At 40.1% G+C, this 14,350-nt stretch overlaps 5 protein-coding genes across 5 annotated transcripts; 4 read left to right on the forward strand and 1 right to left on the reverse strand.

Annotated features, from left to right (window-relative positions):
• Positions 1 to 2,710: 2,710 nt before the first annotated feature.
• RHIMIDRAFT_283558 (uncharacterized protein) lies at positions 2,711 to 3,041 on the forward strand (the record flags this gene model as incomplete). The annotated part of the gene is made up of 1 exon (XM_023613132.1): positions 2,711 to 3,041. A coding segment is annotated over one exon (204 nt), but the record flags the coding sequence as incomplete, so codon positions are not given.
• Positions 2,929 to 3,572, reverse strand: RHIMIDRAFT_251737 (uncharacterized protein; the record flags this gene model as incomplete). Its single annotated transcript, XM_023610878.1, has 2 exons — positions 2,929 to 2,961; positions 2,982 to 3,572. 2 exons carry the CDS (start codon positions 3,570 to 3,572, stop codon positions 2,929 to 2,931), a joined length of 624 nt encoding a protein of 207 aa, XP_023466535.1.
• Positions 3,573 to 7,749: 4,177 nt separating this feature from the next.
• Positions 7,750 to 8,525, forward strand: RHIMIDRAFT_251738 (uncharacterized protein; the record flags this gene model as incomplete). The annotated part of the gene is made up of 3 exons (XM_023610879.1): positions 7,750 to 7,776; positions 7,819 to 7,862; positions 8,024 to 8,525. 3 exons carry the CDS (start codon positions 7,750 to 7,752, stop codon positions 8,523 to 8,525), a joined length of 573 nt encoding a protein of 190 aa, XP_023466536.1.
• A 49-nt stretch (positions 8,526 to 8,574) lies between these two features.
• On the forward strand, positions 8,575 to 9,266 carry RHIMIDRAFT_137672 (uncharacterized protein). The gene has a single exon (XM_023605641.1). The coding sequence runs from the start codon at positions 8,669 to 8,671 to the stop codon at positions 9,062 to 9,064; it is 396 nt and encodes a 131-aa protein (XP_023466537.1). The 5' UTR covers positions 8,575 to 8,668; the 3' UTR covers positions 9,065 to 9,266.
• Positions 9,267 to 11,394: 2,128 nt separating this feature from the next.
• On the forward strand, positions 11,395 to 11,841 carry RHIMIDRAFT_313505 (uncharacterized protein; the record flags this gene model as incomplete). Its single annotated transcript, XM_023614864.1, has 1 exon — positions 11,395 to 11,841. One exon carries the CDS (start codon positions 11,395 to 11,397, stop codon positions 11,839 to 11,841), a length of 447 nt encoding a protein of 148 aa, XP_023466538.1.
• Between the last annotated feature and the right edge of the window lie 2,509 nt (positions 11,842 to 14,350).

Raw genomic sequence — 14,350 nt, forward strand, 5'->3', positions numbered from 1 at the left:
GCTATATTTGATTAAGGTGTAACAGATCTTATAGCAGCATTAGGTTCAACTCTAGATATTGTATTTAAGCACTGAATAGTAGCGTGGATACTACAACCCCTTCGGGCCACTGGCGGAATTTGGGCAAAATCACCAGCAAGGACAACAGGCTTTCCTCCAAACAAATAGAGCTCATCAGGATCATCGCAGATGTCTTGAAAGGCGCGATGAACAGCTTCAAAGCAATACTTGTGCTGCATTGGCGCCTCATCCCAAATGATTAGCTTGGCTCGTCTGATCATTTCCGCCAGGTTGCTGTCCTTTCGGATGCTGCAAGCGGAGCCTTCATCTATGGACAACGGGATCTTGAACAATGAATGTGATATTTGGCCATCCGGAAGGAGAAGCGCGGCGATCCCAGAGGAGGCAATGCAAAGGACGATTTTATTTTTACTCTTGTAATAGTTACAGAGAGTGTTGTAAGCGAATGTTTTGCCTGTACCGGTAGGGCCTTGCAGAAGAATTGGCTGTTTCTAGGATCAGACTCAATCTTGCTGGTGATAGTATCAAAGGCGTGCTTCTGTTGCTGGTTGAGCTGGCTATGCATTCTGTTGAACTCGATCAGAACTTGTTCAGAGTCAAATATCAGTCCTCTTCTTATGAGAGGGTTGGCTTCGATTTGGTTGCCATCACTGCTCTCGAGCAAGGATTGCCAATCACAGAGAGGTTCAGGCAGGTTGAACATCTGGAGGCTTTTCCCGTTCTCTTCGAGCTTTCTCTGCAATAGATACAGGCCGTAATCTGCAGCTGGACTCTCATGCTGGAATGCTTGATTCAGAAGGTGTACTGCGAAATCATCACCTAGTAGGCTTAAAAGCCTATGCGATAGGTCATCACACATATCACCACGGTAACTGTTCCAGAGTGCTGAAGGGTTGCTTAATTGACCTTGTAACAATGCAGTGACAAAAAGTCTACGCAAATCACCTCCGGTAGCAAACAATCGTGCTTCAGCAAAGCATCGATCCCATTCTCTGTCGTCTTCGATCAAATGGAGAGCGACGCAAGCTTCTCTAAATGTCGCATATATAACCCCATTGACTGTCCTAATATCCTCAAAAGACTTGGGACCACGTACGCTGGTGAAGGGAAGACGAAGGTAATACCTCTCTCCGGCGATAGGACTGCAGTGGTACATTCTGCCAATGGCAAAGCCTCGCTGGTGAGGGTGCCATTTCTTTCTTTTTTCGTCAGACAAAATGCTGAGGGAACTCCTGGTAGAGATATTGTCTACCATCCTCGTTTCTTGCATTATAGTCAAAGAAGGCCATCAGAGTTGTCATATTTCTTTCGAGAATTCTTGAAATCTCTGCTGCTGATGCCTCAGAAGGGAAATAGACAGCTTGCTGATCCGGTAAATGCCCCTGCAGGTTAATTACTGTGGGATCTTCCTCATGCGTCTTGAATTGAAAGAGGTTCCACACAGCTTCAGAGGGCCCAATATACCTGGAGTGAAGGTACTTTTTGATTTCATCCTCCGTATCCTCGATCTCCAACGTGGTTCTGTCTGATCCTTTATAGACATATTTGTTTATATACTTGACTGCTTCGACACCAGTACAGACTTCAATATTTATATGTGCTTTGTATTTCTTTGTAAGGTATGGATTGTATGGAACAACCCAGCGGTTATCCATAACAAAGTCAGCACCTACTCTTCCGCGTGGTCTGACAGAGTAAAAGAAATTGTTTTGGTCCTCTGCTGTAATTCGCTTACGACGATAAAGAGGATAGCCATTCTCAGGGAAGGTGGTCTCATCCTGAAATGGTTTTGGAAACCGCTTTGAGCAAACCATTAGCCTTTGTGCACCCTGTACCATACATGGACTGCCAGGATTAATTTCATCACATGGGCCATGTAGCATGCAGGAGGTTACAATTTCAAACAGCTCTGGATCGTTCGTCTTATCAGGGATTTCTGCGCAGATAATCTCATCAACTTTGTCAGCATCGTGAAAATTATCTTCAGGATCTAAGAACAATAAGAAGTGCATGTGAGGCAAACCTCGTTTTTGGTACTCAATGGTACGAACTAATCCTTTATATCGATCAAAGATATTTTTCTTTTTCAAGTCGTTTAAAAAGTGACGAACTTTCATGTTGAACACTCTCGCTATCAAGTCGGGTCTGCCAAAGGCAGCTTGACCAGGGAGGAGCTCATTGGTGATTTCTGCCCACTTGGGATTGGCCGTAAAGGTGATAAACAAAGATGGCTTCCCAAAATGACGAACAATGGTCATAGAATCATAATACAATTGGGCCATGAACCGAGGGCCGCCATGGAAGCTACTTGGGAGAATGAATCGACGGCCCAGGTCAGCCGCATTGATTTGATCGCCTTCAACAATAGCATCAGCTATACCACTGTACACGTCAGTACGGAGCCTATCCTGGTTCTGACGAATCCAGTCAAGCTTGTTCTGGTCACAGATGACCCACGCATCCACCAGAAATTGTAGGAAAAGTTTTTTAGCATAAAAGATGGCAGAAAATTCGTGTTCTCCTCTCAAATGCAATCTAAATCTGTAATATGCGCGTTGAGGTAATCTGTCCCTTTCTCATATAGGAAGAAGATGATCTTCGACGGTAGTAGTAGTAGTAGTAGTAGAAGGAATACTAATGTTGACAGTTGGCAATGAAAGTTGCAAGCCCCAATGCCATCCATACGTTCCATGAGGAAATAAAAGCACATAGTGTGTTGGCATGTATGCGGCATGCGCCTGGCTGATACGCTGAAAGTGCTGCTCAAATCCAGTGTTTTGACGAAGACTGCTATTGCTTCTCAAGGTAAGAACAATATCACGGAAACTTCTGTCACTATATTCGATTGGTATAACAGCAGCAATCCCTTCCATTGTTGGAAAGTTGTGTGTGCGTCTGTCGCTTCCTTCAATTAAGCGCATTCTCATTGATGGGCTGATACTGATGTATGGCGCACTAACTTCTCTTTGATCATTACCATCACTGACAGTGTTGCTGCTCTCATGGTTGCTCAATATCTCGTGTGCATGGCGATATATACGCGCAAAGGGGTTACATTGAGCAAGCATAACCGAAAGCTCTCTAATGATCTCAGTATCAAGGTTGCTGTTTCGTGCTTGTCTTCTTTCAGCGGCATAGGAAGGATCAAATATATATAGCTGGGCGTAGGAAGGCTCATTGCCTTCAACTGGAGTCAAGGGGCCTTGACGGTGGCAAAGTGCGCCATGGATCTGGAAGGCGTTTAATCCACCTCTATTATTATTGTTGTTGCTGTTGTTGCTGGCACGATCCTCAGGCGAAACAATATCGCAGCCCAACGAAGTAAAGGCAAAGGCAGCGTTGTACTGGCGAGGTTTGTCCTTAAAGTGACGACCTTGAGTGTCCGTACGTTCGAGCAAGTCCTTCAAGTATTCAGGTAGATCAGGCAAGAGTTGCAACTGGACTGATCCCTGCTTGCAACATGATTCCCAGCTAGGATTTCTCATCGAAGATGTCTCTTGCCTTTCATCAATCCAGTGTAAGGCGTGACAGTGTGAGCATTCCTTGTCCATACGTCCAAGGTCCAAAGGACGAAGGCGAGAAAGCTGCGAGATATAGGCAGTAGGAATAGTCTGAGAAGGTTCTACTCTAGGTCTTCCCCTATGTCTCACTGGTCTGCCTTCCTACTCTTCTTGCTCAGCTCGACGTCTGCGGCGTGATGCTGCAACTCTTTCTCTACACGCTTGGCAGGTGCGATAGCGTGAATCTGCTGGTAATGTCGCAACACAGGAGGAGCACATAGTTGTTCTAGAAGTATTGTTTTCCATTGTTCTAATATAAGTGTGTTAAGTGTGCTATATTAGAGTTGGTTTGGAAATGCAAAAAATTAGAAAAACGTAGTATGAGTAAATTTTGGTGCTTTCAAATGACAGTAGCAAAAGACTACTTAATGAGAATATGAGCTTTTCCATCCCTTTTCTCTCCATCAGTTTTACTGCTGTTAACTGGTAAAAAAAAAATATTCATTAATTTATCAATCTTTAAGTATGTGTTATCCTATAATTATCAAAGACAATTTACTAATAGAAATAAAAAGCTGTCTATAAAAAGCACAAAAGTCTCTGTTTCTAGTTGTATTAAATTCAGAGTGATTAATTTAAAACTACGAATAAAAAAGTGCGGCTCAGAGAGCTTAGTACCACATCAGAAGTCGAAATGGAAGCAACTAAGGTTGAATTAGGAACGACATTCAAATTTAATTTCTCTTAAGTTCTTATAATTTGTCATGGATGCAAACATTTGTAAAGGCAATATAACAAGGGAAAGGGCCCTCTGCATTTTTTTTTTGCCAGGAATATAGCGAAGAAAATGCAAAAATTTTGTCTAAAAAACTTGAAGCTATGAAAGTTTTAGAGATTTGCTATACAAATTATTCAAACTTACCAATGTTGATGTCGCTAGCAAGGATACAAACCAACCCATCAGAATATCACAAGTACTCATCGTGATAAATGGCACAAATATACAATTTCTCTTTAACAGTCTGTTATTTTTGGAAAAAAACTCCATTCAACGAACCAAAACTGGGCGTAAACCCATGCAGCTTCGATTTTTGTATTAGCTTCTCTAGCTGTAATTGATGTAATATCTAACAATAATAAATTAAATATTACTATTATAAGGACGTCTGTCATGAAGCTCATCAAGTCTTTTTGATTTTGAAGTCGTTGATTAATAGTGAGTCAGTAACTAGAAGTTTAAGTCGTCAGCATTGAGCGAAACAATAATTTGAGATGGTTATTCTGCGAATTGTATTAAAGTGAACTCTAAAATAGTTATGTTTGCTATATCAGCTAAAGATCTTGACATGATAAGCTTTTTATGTCTACATAATTAATGTCAATTAATAGATCAGAAAGTATGAATATAGCACATCTTCTATGAAATCGTTAATTATCTTGTAAAATTGGGTTGTATTCTCTGTTATTTTTAATTTTTTTTTATAAATATGATCTTTATATAAGTAACCAAATAACTAAAACACGTAAAATTACAAGTCATGACATAAGAGATCGCCGTACTGGAGCAGAGCGACAGTCGAAAAGCTGAAGTATAGTGTCGTCTGAAAGAATCTGCTCCCTGGTTAAGTAATAAGCTTCATTGTTAGATTCGATATTGTCGATCACTATATTTTTTACAGTCTTATGAACACTATAACAATTGCATTAGAGGACATGAAAATTTTAACATATTGCTGCATTACCGAAGAAAGTGGACCAAGTCAGGTTTGTTTGTTGTGAAACCAGCGAAGTCGATTGCCACAATTGCAATTGGATAAGTAGTGGTCGCTAAATATTGCAAAAGGTCTAAAGCAAATTGTTTTAATTTAAGAGGAGTCTTCGTAATACTTCGCTGTATTACCTTGGGTGTTTCCTGTGTTGTATTTGGATTTGGATAGGTTTAAACAAAGTAGAAAATACGATGAGACTATGTTGTATCTTTATTCAGAATAAAGTGAAAAGAAAAGAGATGATAGCACAATCTATAATTATATATTAAGAAGCTGAGGTATTTAAACTAAGTTGGCTATATTTGATTAAGGTGTAACAGATCTTATAGCAGCATTAGGTTCAACTCTAGATATTGTATTTAAGCACTGAATAGTAGCGTGGATACTACATCCTGTAGTTCTTGGGATGACGGTACTTGTAGTGATATCACGTTTTACAAAAAGTTCATCTGAAGTAGAACTGTATGAACCAAACACCATGTCCACGGAAGAAGCTTTCATCAACTTGTCTACCATACTATCCAAAAGACGAAGTCTTGTCGTAGTTGACTCCTTTCCAGGTGATTTCCTTACATATCCAATAATTTTACACCCCTCGCTTATGAGACCGCGTAATCTGGCTTGATGTATTGCCCTAACATTTAGAATTTGCTGAGCTACTGATTCTACAGTAAAAAAAAAAAAAATAAAAAAAAAACCATAAAAATCAAAGGTATAAAAGTATCAGTTTTATTGACTAGCATAATATACCTCGATGTGTGCTTTTTAGAACCCAAAGGGAGCGGTATCTTATCTTGGTTTTGGAAACATCGTTTTTTTGAATTTTGCGGGTTTGGTCAGCAAGCGTTAGGTCTAACTTGGCTGTGCCACATCATGTAGAAAATGATTTCAATGTGTTCTCGTCAAATAGATCAGTAATTACAACAGTTTCTGAGTAAATCTGCTTCATTGACATTTGCTTTTGTTCGTACATGTCACTATCCACTGGCTGGCTAGATCAGCATACTTTATTCAGGTATTGAATAAGTTGTTTCTGGTTATCTAGTAAAGTCATTAAATTAATATATGACAAAACACTCTTCTTTATCACTTGCTTAAAATAATTTGTTCTTGAAGACTGGTTGATTTTGGGAGGTCATCTTTGTATCGATGGTAGTAGGATGGAAAACCATTTACTTTTAGCTTAGTTTGGAGCATGGGCTTATTAGGATCATCGGCATAGCAAATCTCCAACCCACAAATTTTTTCAAGGTCTTCTTTGAGTCTTTCAGAGTTTTCTTTTGTAAATTCTTCATTAAAAAAAATACATATAGCGTGCTTTCGTGTTATTAACATTTAAGAGAAAAAGGTTGGTCCAGGTTGGTCCAAGTTGGTTCATACAAGTCTCTGATTGACTGTAATTTAGCATGCCACCGATTTTCAGAAAGGTTGGTTCAGGTTGGTTTGATTCAGATCCAGTTGCGCTGCTCAGGTTCAAATCAGTCAGCGTTGGATCCTAACTGCTATTGCTATCTCCGTTTGGAAAATTTTTATATCTGATCCAGCGAATTGATCGTTAGCATTATCTATGAAAAAGGACTATTAACTGTTCCAGGATAACCAGGTTTACCTGTTGAAGAAAAAGTATAAATAGAGGACGATTTTTCATATCGATAAAAGATCATCATATTTTTTATATATCTTTTTCTATAAAAGGATATACACAGTTCTAACGGTACTTCTGTCTTTTTATATTCTACCCTATGTATTTTCATTATCCCAAACAATTTCTAATAAAATTAGACCAAAATTTTACTACTGCTAAAAGATCTACTGTATTTACACCAAATGATAATCTAGAGTGAGTATGACGTGAGATGTTAGTACTTATTAAACTATCCTGACAGATATTTCCATAATTGAACAAGTTTCCCCTTTATAGATTCTTTTACCTACTCGTTAGAACTAATTCAAGGACCCATTAGCTTAATCCAATTGGTTGCGCGAAAGTTATTACTTCTCCTGCACCTTTCTGTATGTGAGTATTTCTCCAGTTGTACCAAAGCGCAGTTTAAGTGAGAACTAATAAGCTGACAGAGAAACTATTCGTGTGCTGTTATTGAAGTTGATGAAAAGAACAGTTGATGTTCGATAATGTATAGATCCAGCCTTTTATTTATAAGATTCCTGAACCTACATTTATCTCACGTAAGGGAATAATGACCAAAGCATCTATTATTACCTGCTTGCAGAACCTTACACTCAACACGTACGTGCACTGCACCCACTTTATATCCATTACTCCATATATAGCATTTAGCTAGGCGATAACTCGTAAAAACACTTTAAATGATATCAATCGTTCCAGATCTTATCTGACTTAGCTACTCTTACACAAGGCTTGATATCATTAAATATTATATCACGCTTTACTGTCTAGTATTACACTGGGCGTGCTTCTTTATTGATGTTTATCAAATATGCTGTCGCATATTGGTTCAACGAAGGTTAACATCAGTTACTTATCATGACACAATTATAGAAAACAGCCTGTAAACGGTGTACCTTCACTAGGTTGCATGACACTTCAAGAGTAAGCTCTTGTTGTCTGTATTTTAATATTTATCAAGTTAAAGTGTTAAATATAGACTTCAGTGTAACTGTCTTGTATAGTATATCTCTTCAAATATGACGGTGTTCGGCACGACATAAAATTTTTTTTTCTCTCGAATGTACGAATACTTTCTGAAAAAGGTGTACCCTTGATTTATCCCTCTATGACGAACCAATTCCAAAGCAACCTTCCTTTCCTTATGTCGGAATTCCCTTTCGCCCTGGTGGCTATCTTGATGCTGTTGTATTGGTCAATCAAAACAAGACCAAAGCCCCTGCCATTATGAACCAGCTTTCAGCTATTGGTGTACCCCCTAAAGGCTTTTCTCCTCTCCTTGGTACCCGCTTTTACAGCCACATTGTTCGTGCTCAACTGGAATACGGCTTGGCCATTACCAAGATCATCACATTCCTTAGCAAACAATTGGAAGATGCCCAGAACGTCTGTTTGCGTCGGGTTTTCGGTATTTCTTACACATCTTCCACCATGGTAATGCTACATATGTCGAAGCTACCAAACATGCAGGAACGTGCTTATACTCTGCAATCTCAGTTCCTCCTACGCCCTCTTACTATTTCAGAAGATGCTCTGTTACACCATCTTCTTCCACTTATCCGTCAGCCTCAAAGCCGCACCCAATGATACAAGCTCTCTAGATTTCCCATTTGAAAGAGATGTCCCCCACCCCAGAGTCCCTGGATCGTCGCTCTTTACGATCGATACAATGAGAATACCGTCAAGATAACCTCAGTAATAAACGTTCTACGCATGCCTTCATTTTCTTTATGCATTGTCGCCCAACTATCTCTCTTGACCCTGTCCTATGGCTACCTGTGTCCAAGTCTGAGAGAAGCCGCTGTATACGTTGGCGTCTTGGTTGGCTCCTTGGTGGTCGATACAAAACCTGCCCTCGGCATCCCGGCCAACCCTTCACAAAAGCCCATACCATTCACTGTTTCCAGATGCATCGTAGACTCATGATTCCCCAAACTATTTCCGATCCACTGTTCTTCATTTTAAATATGCTACCTACAAAGAAACCTCGGCCTCCTAACACAACACTCTCGTGGACCATTCGATGGCCAAATATATGTAGAATCCTATATGAACTTGATTACCTATCTTACACTAAGCTTCCGCCTACTCCGTCCACTCGCCTCGGGCAAAGACTCTTAGCATGACTCCCTTCTTCTCCTTATCACTAGTGTATCCTACACTTGATCTCATTCACTCCTTCCAAAACATTTTTACCCTTGGTCTCAAAAGGGTTTTTTAGTCACCACCATTCTTCCTTTATAAACTGCCTCAGGCGGGAAAGATGTAATATTACAATCGTGCGCCCATTAGAGGTTTTAGTTATTTATAAATAAAAATTTGTTTAAGCGTACTCTTGATTTAACAGTGCTCATACCATGGCAGATATTATTGCCAATGCTTCTACAAGCTCTGACACCAACTCTCTTTCTGCCCGTGATGACATAAAGATTTCCAAACAGCCTGCACCCAATTTCGAACAATCCCTCTCGCAAGACGATGATACACTTTCCCTTGCCGACCTACTTGCAACCATCAGCCGATTCACCGCCGAACTCTCGCAAACGAGAGATGAACTTTAGAAAGCCCAAGAAGAAATCAGCCAGCTCCGATCGTCAGTCCCCTCTCGAGTTGTCCATTCTGGCTCCTCACTCGATGTCTCCCAATCCCCCAATCCCTCCTCTGCTGCTTCGCTATCTACTCCTTGGAGAAATCCTGTGCGTCTTCAACGTATAAAGCAAGCATTACAGGTCCAACATCAACAACAGCATCGCCTTCAACGTCAAGAAACAGCTTCTCGGCTGTTACAGCCCCCTTCCTCCAATCAAGGCTTTCAATACGTTTACATCCCTACCAAGGCTCGAGTCCCGATTGGCCAATTGCTTAATCGTCTTCGCAAACTTGAAATAAATAATAGCAGACGCTTAGACATCAATTACCCAACACGAAGCGTCGTAGTCCTCCTGGTTCAAAATGACTACGTGCCAGAGCTCAAGTCCCAGTTACAGAGGTTCAAATTCCAAATCAAAGGGGACTTTGGCCCCTGTAATGGCAATATCCTACAAGATCCTCGTTACAAAGAATATACCAAAGAGCAACAAGATGAACAAGCTCTAATTCACCTTACCGACCGAATTGAGCGTGCTATTCATCATATTCGCCCCTGTGAAGTATACAGTGACCCGTTTCTTCTACAGTTAAGGACTTGTTCGCAAATCAATGAAGAAATCATGTCATCTCACGCTAACAAACCGGAAGACCTTTTCCTGACACAGCATGACGAAGATCTCGATATGTAAGAAGTACAGGGCCCTGACAAGCGTAGTCATTGTTATGTAATGGTTTATAAGACTTAAGACAAAGAAGTACTCTTTGAGACTAAACTTTATTTTGAGATAAAGACAGAAGGAACATACAAATAATTTAATGGTCTACTATTTATATTTGCTATCAAATGGCTAGTAAGCCATTATTCTAAGCGTAGATTATATTTACTAAGGCTGTGATTGACTAACGGTTCCTGAGCTCATAAAGAAAAATTTTAATTCATTCCTGACACTGATCTTATTGTTCATTTCATGATCTGGGCTATGATGCTGCTTTTACCATAAGAAGGATTATCGTTTAAAGAAGTGTATCCATTTATATAAAGAAATAATGATTTATATTCAAAGGAGAGCTTCTATTTAATTAGACTTATCACTAAAAGTGTGTACACGTAATCTTATAATATATGAATTCACACTATTCATACTGATTACAGTCGTTTATCTCAATGTCAGTCATAAGTAAACATTGTTCTACGACAGCCATAACGAACTCTTCCTATAATGGCTAATATCTCCATTTCCTTATTCAATGCTACTGGTCTCCCCAAACAGGCAATCTCTCCTCTATTGAAGTTAGCCGAATCTTCCACTCTCCTTCTAATCACCGAAACTTGATTGTTACCCCCAATCGCTACTCGACGCCCTGGAAACGATTTCACACCTATAGTCAGCCAATTAATTCGTCCCATACCCGAGGAAGCCTTGGTATCACCCTATTGGTCAACCCTTCTTACCCTTTTCCTACACATCATATAATCCATGACCATCTTTTGTTAGCTAAGTATACTCTTTCCTTCACTATATCTAAAATCCTTATACACTGCCTATACCTCCCCCCTCTTTTAGATCATCACAATGTACAAGAAATTTTGTGTCTTCTTCCCCAATCCATCCCTAATGCGAATACAACAATTATCTGCAGCGATTTCAATGCTCAGATAGGATCCTTTACTGGTGAACTATACTCCAACCATCATGGCTTTATCTTACATGAATGGATCCATACGAACAATGTGACACTATGAAATCAACACCTGGCATGTGGTGTACCTACCTATATCACTTACAATGGAAGCAGCATTATCGACTATTTTCTAAGTAATAATGAACTTACTACTCCACAATTAACCATTAGAGGCAACTTGTCAATGGACTCCAACCATAAGTTTATGACACTCTCGTTTCAAATGCACAGCACACAAGAACTTGAACTTCCCCCTCCCCGACTCTTATGGAATTTAGGTAGACTTAAAGGCCCAGATACCGTCGACAAGTATGTCAATATCTTTAACGAATGTACGCAAGGCTTGCAACGCCTTCAATCGCCTTCTTTTCTGAATAGAAACTTTGCTGTGGAGCATATAGAAGAGTCTCAAAGCAACATATGCCGATTTATCTACCACCCCCTGGACATGACTTGCGGTCGTCGACCTCCACCCTCTACAACCAGAAATTGCGACTTTTGGACTCCCGAAATGCTCAATACCATTCAGTTCCGGGAATACTACTACCGCAATGGCGCAAGTCTCGAGGATTTAATTGTCCTCGATACCGGCCACTTCACCAAGAGGCTAAAGCTACCATACGACGGCTGATCATTAAAAGACGCAAAGAAACTTGGTGCAACTTCTGCCAGATTTTCAATTATAGAAGGTCCACAGCATTCAACAAATATTATGGCATCTCACCTGCAGTCCGTTTATTCTGGTTATTTACTGCAAAATCCGCCATCATCCTCTTCTTGCGATTTCTTGGCAACCTATTTCGAAGATGCTTCCTGTCCACTTACTATAGACATGGTTCAAAACGCTCTTAAGCATGTTTCCTCAAAGAAAGCTCCTGGAATTGACCATATACGCCAAGAAATGCTTGAGCCGTTACAAAAGCAACTCGTTCCTCTTCTTCTTTACCTACTCAAACTTTGTTGGTGGTACTCTTATACGCCTCTCGATTGGAGCGTCGTCCAAGTAGTACCAAGCCACAAGAAAGGCTCATCGTCTGATCCAGGAAATTACAGGCCTATTAGCTTGACATATGTATTCCGTTGTAAATTTTGGTTTAATATATAGGTTGGTTTATAGTTTGGGTTGATTTAGTTAATTTAAAGGGTTGTCAATTGTATATGTTGTTGAATATGTCGATAATATGTCGTTATGTGGCCACCAGATCTTCTTGTAAGATCAGATAAGATTGCAAGATAATAATTTCTTGTGATAAACTTGTAGAGATACAATGAAGTTTTAATTGCTTCAAGGGACTTGTATTTACTTGAGATAATAGTATCAGAGGTTTACTTTGAGCACAGAATAAGGTTTATTGATAAAATAAAGTAATGTAAGTAAAAATAAAATAAATAGAAAAAGTAAAAAGTAAATAAAAAAGTAAGGTGAACAAGGGGAATAACCAGAGGTTATTTATACTGTTTCTGATGTGGCGGTTTGAGTTTCATTTGATGAATCGAAGTTCATATCATGAGTTGAAGTTCGTTTGGTGTGTTTCCATTTTCGGTAATTGGTGTAACAAAAGATATTTGAGCTTTTTCCTTACACCGTAAGCTCCTGGAACGCTGTCTCTATCCGTTAGTCTCGTCACATATCCTACCTCTAGATTTGGCGCAAGAAAGTTCCCGCGAAGCCCGAAGCTTCCTTGATCAAGCTCTTTGTCTCGCTGGGATCCGTAGCATACTACGCCGGTACCATCGTACCACACCTATCCTTGTCTTTCTGGATATAAAGTCAGCTTACAATACATTTGACCGTCGCAAGATCTGGGAAGCCTTGCAACCTATTGTTGAACCGCCACTTCTTGCCCTATTACAGAATTTATTTGATGTACACATAGAGATTCTCCTCCAGAATGCAACCTCTCGCCGACTTCAGCTTGCCATCCTTCAGTGTGCCTCGATCGTATTCTTTGGCTGCCTATGCCTCGTCTTGAGTGGAACCGCTTTACTCGCTGGTGTCTCGGATGATTTGCTTGATGATAAGCCAAAGCCTACCCAAGGCATCTTAACCAACTGCTTACGAAGGCCCATACCGTTCACAGTCTAAACATACATGCTCACCTCCTAATACCACGCACTATTATAGATCCACTGTCCTTCCTTTTGAACCTACTACCGACTCACAAACCGCGCTCCTTCTCTCGTTGGCCAGTTATACGGTTAAACAATCTTTTATTAAACCCAAGTGGGCACGTAGTATTTTTTTTATACTGAAATTGCCCGGGCAAGTTCAACAAGGTGGGGTGTATAATGTGGTGGGGGTGAGAAGGTACTGGCGGTGGAGGGGGAAAGCATACAATCTAATGGGGGTGGGTAGAGGGAGATAAACTAATCATTATAATTGGTAGGCTAAGACTTGGTGGTGTTAGGGTTCATGCTTATTTCAACCTGGGCGGGTACCGTAATTATTCATAATTTGTTTATTTCCAACGACCAACAACCGAGAACCATAGAAAGCGGCATTAAAACCCTCAAGAGCAAGCTACTGGGAGCGGTTTTGCGGGATTCGAACGCAAGACTTTGGCTTCAAATCATAGATTTTTGACCACTGAGCTAGGGGCATAGGCCCCCTGACACAGGGTTATGCAGTATTTCCAAAAATTATTAACACTGATGCCAAGAGTAAAATTCGCGTTCGTTAAATTCTATTGTCACGTAAACCATTGGCTGATTTCGCTTGCTGACAAATTGAATGTCGTATATGTAGAAGCTTTATCGTCCAAAATATGAGTATATTAAGCACGAAAGCACCGTTAGCTCTTTTTTCTTTTTTCTCTTCTTTTTTTTTTTTTTTTTTTACTTCCTTTCTCATTAAAAACCGAGTATTACAATATGAGCTTTCAAATTTTCTACGAAGACGGGCACGGTAATGCAGTTGATGAATACGGTAGACCTGAGCCTATGGACTATATCATTGACGAAGAGCGATATGCTTTAGAAACAGTTAGTTCACACACTCAGTATTCGTATAATCAGTCCAGGAGAATAATTTCGATGTAGACTCGGTGGCAGATGAAGATGCAAAAGATGACCCAGATGTTTGCATGAAGGAGGCATCGAGTAAGCGAGCGTACACACTCTATACGGATCAAGACAAAGTT

This window comes from Rhizopus microsporus, assembly GCF_002708625.1.
Source record: "Rhizopus microsporus ATCC 52813 unplaced genomic scaffold scaffold_8, whole genome shotgun sequence".
In the NCBI taxonomy this organism is placed as follows: domain Eukaryota; kingdom Fungi; phylum Mucoromycota; class Mucoromycetes; order Mucorales; family Rhizopodaceae; genus Rhizopus; species Rhizopus microsporus.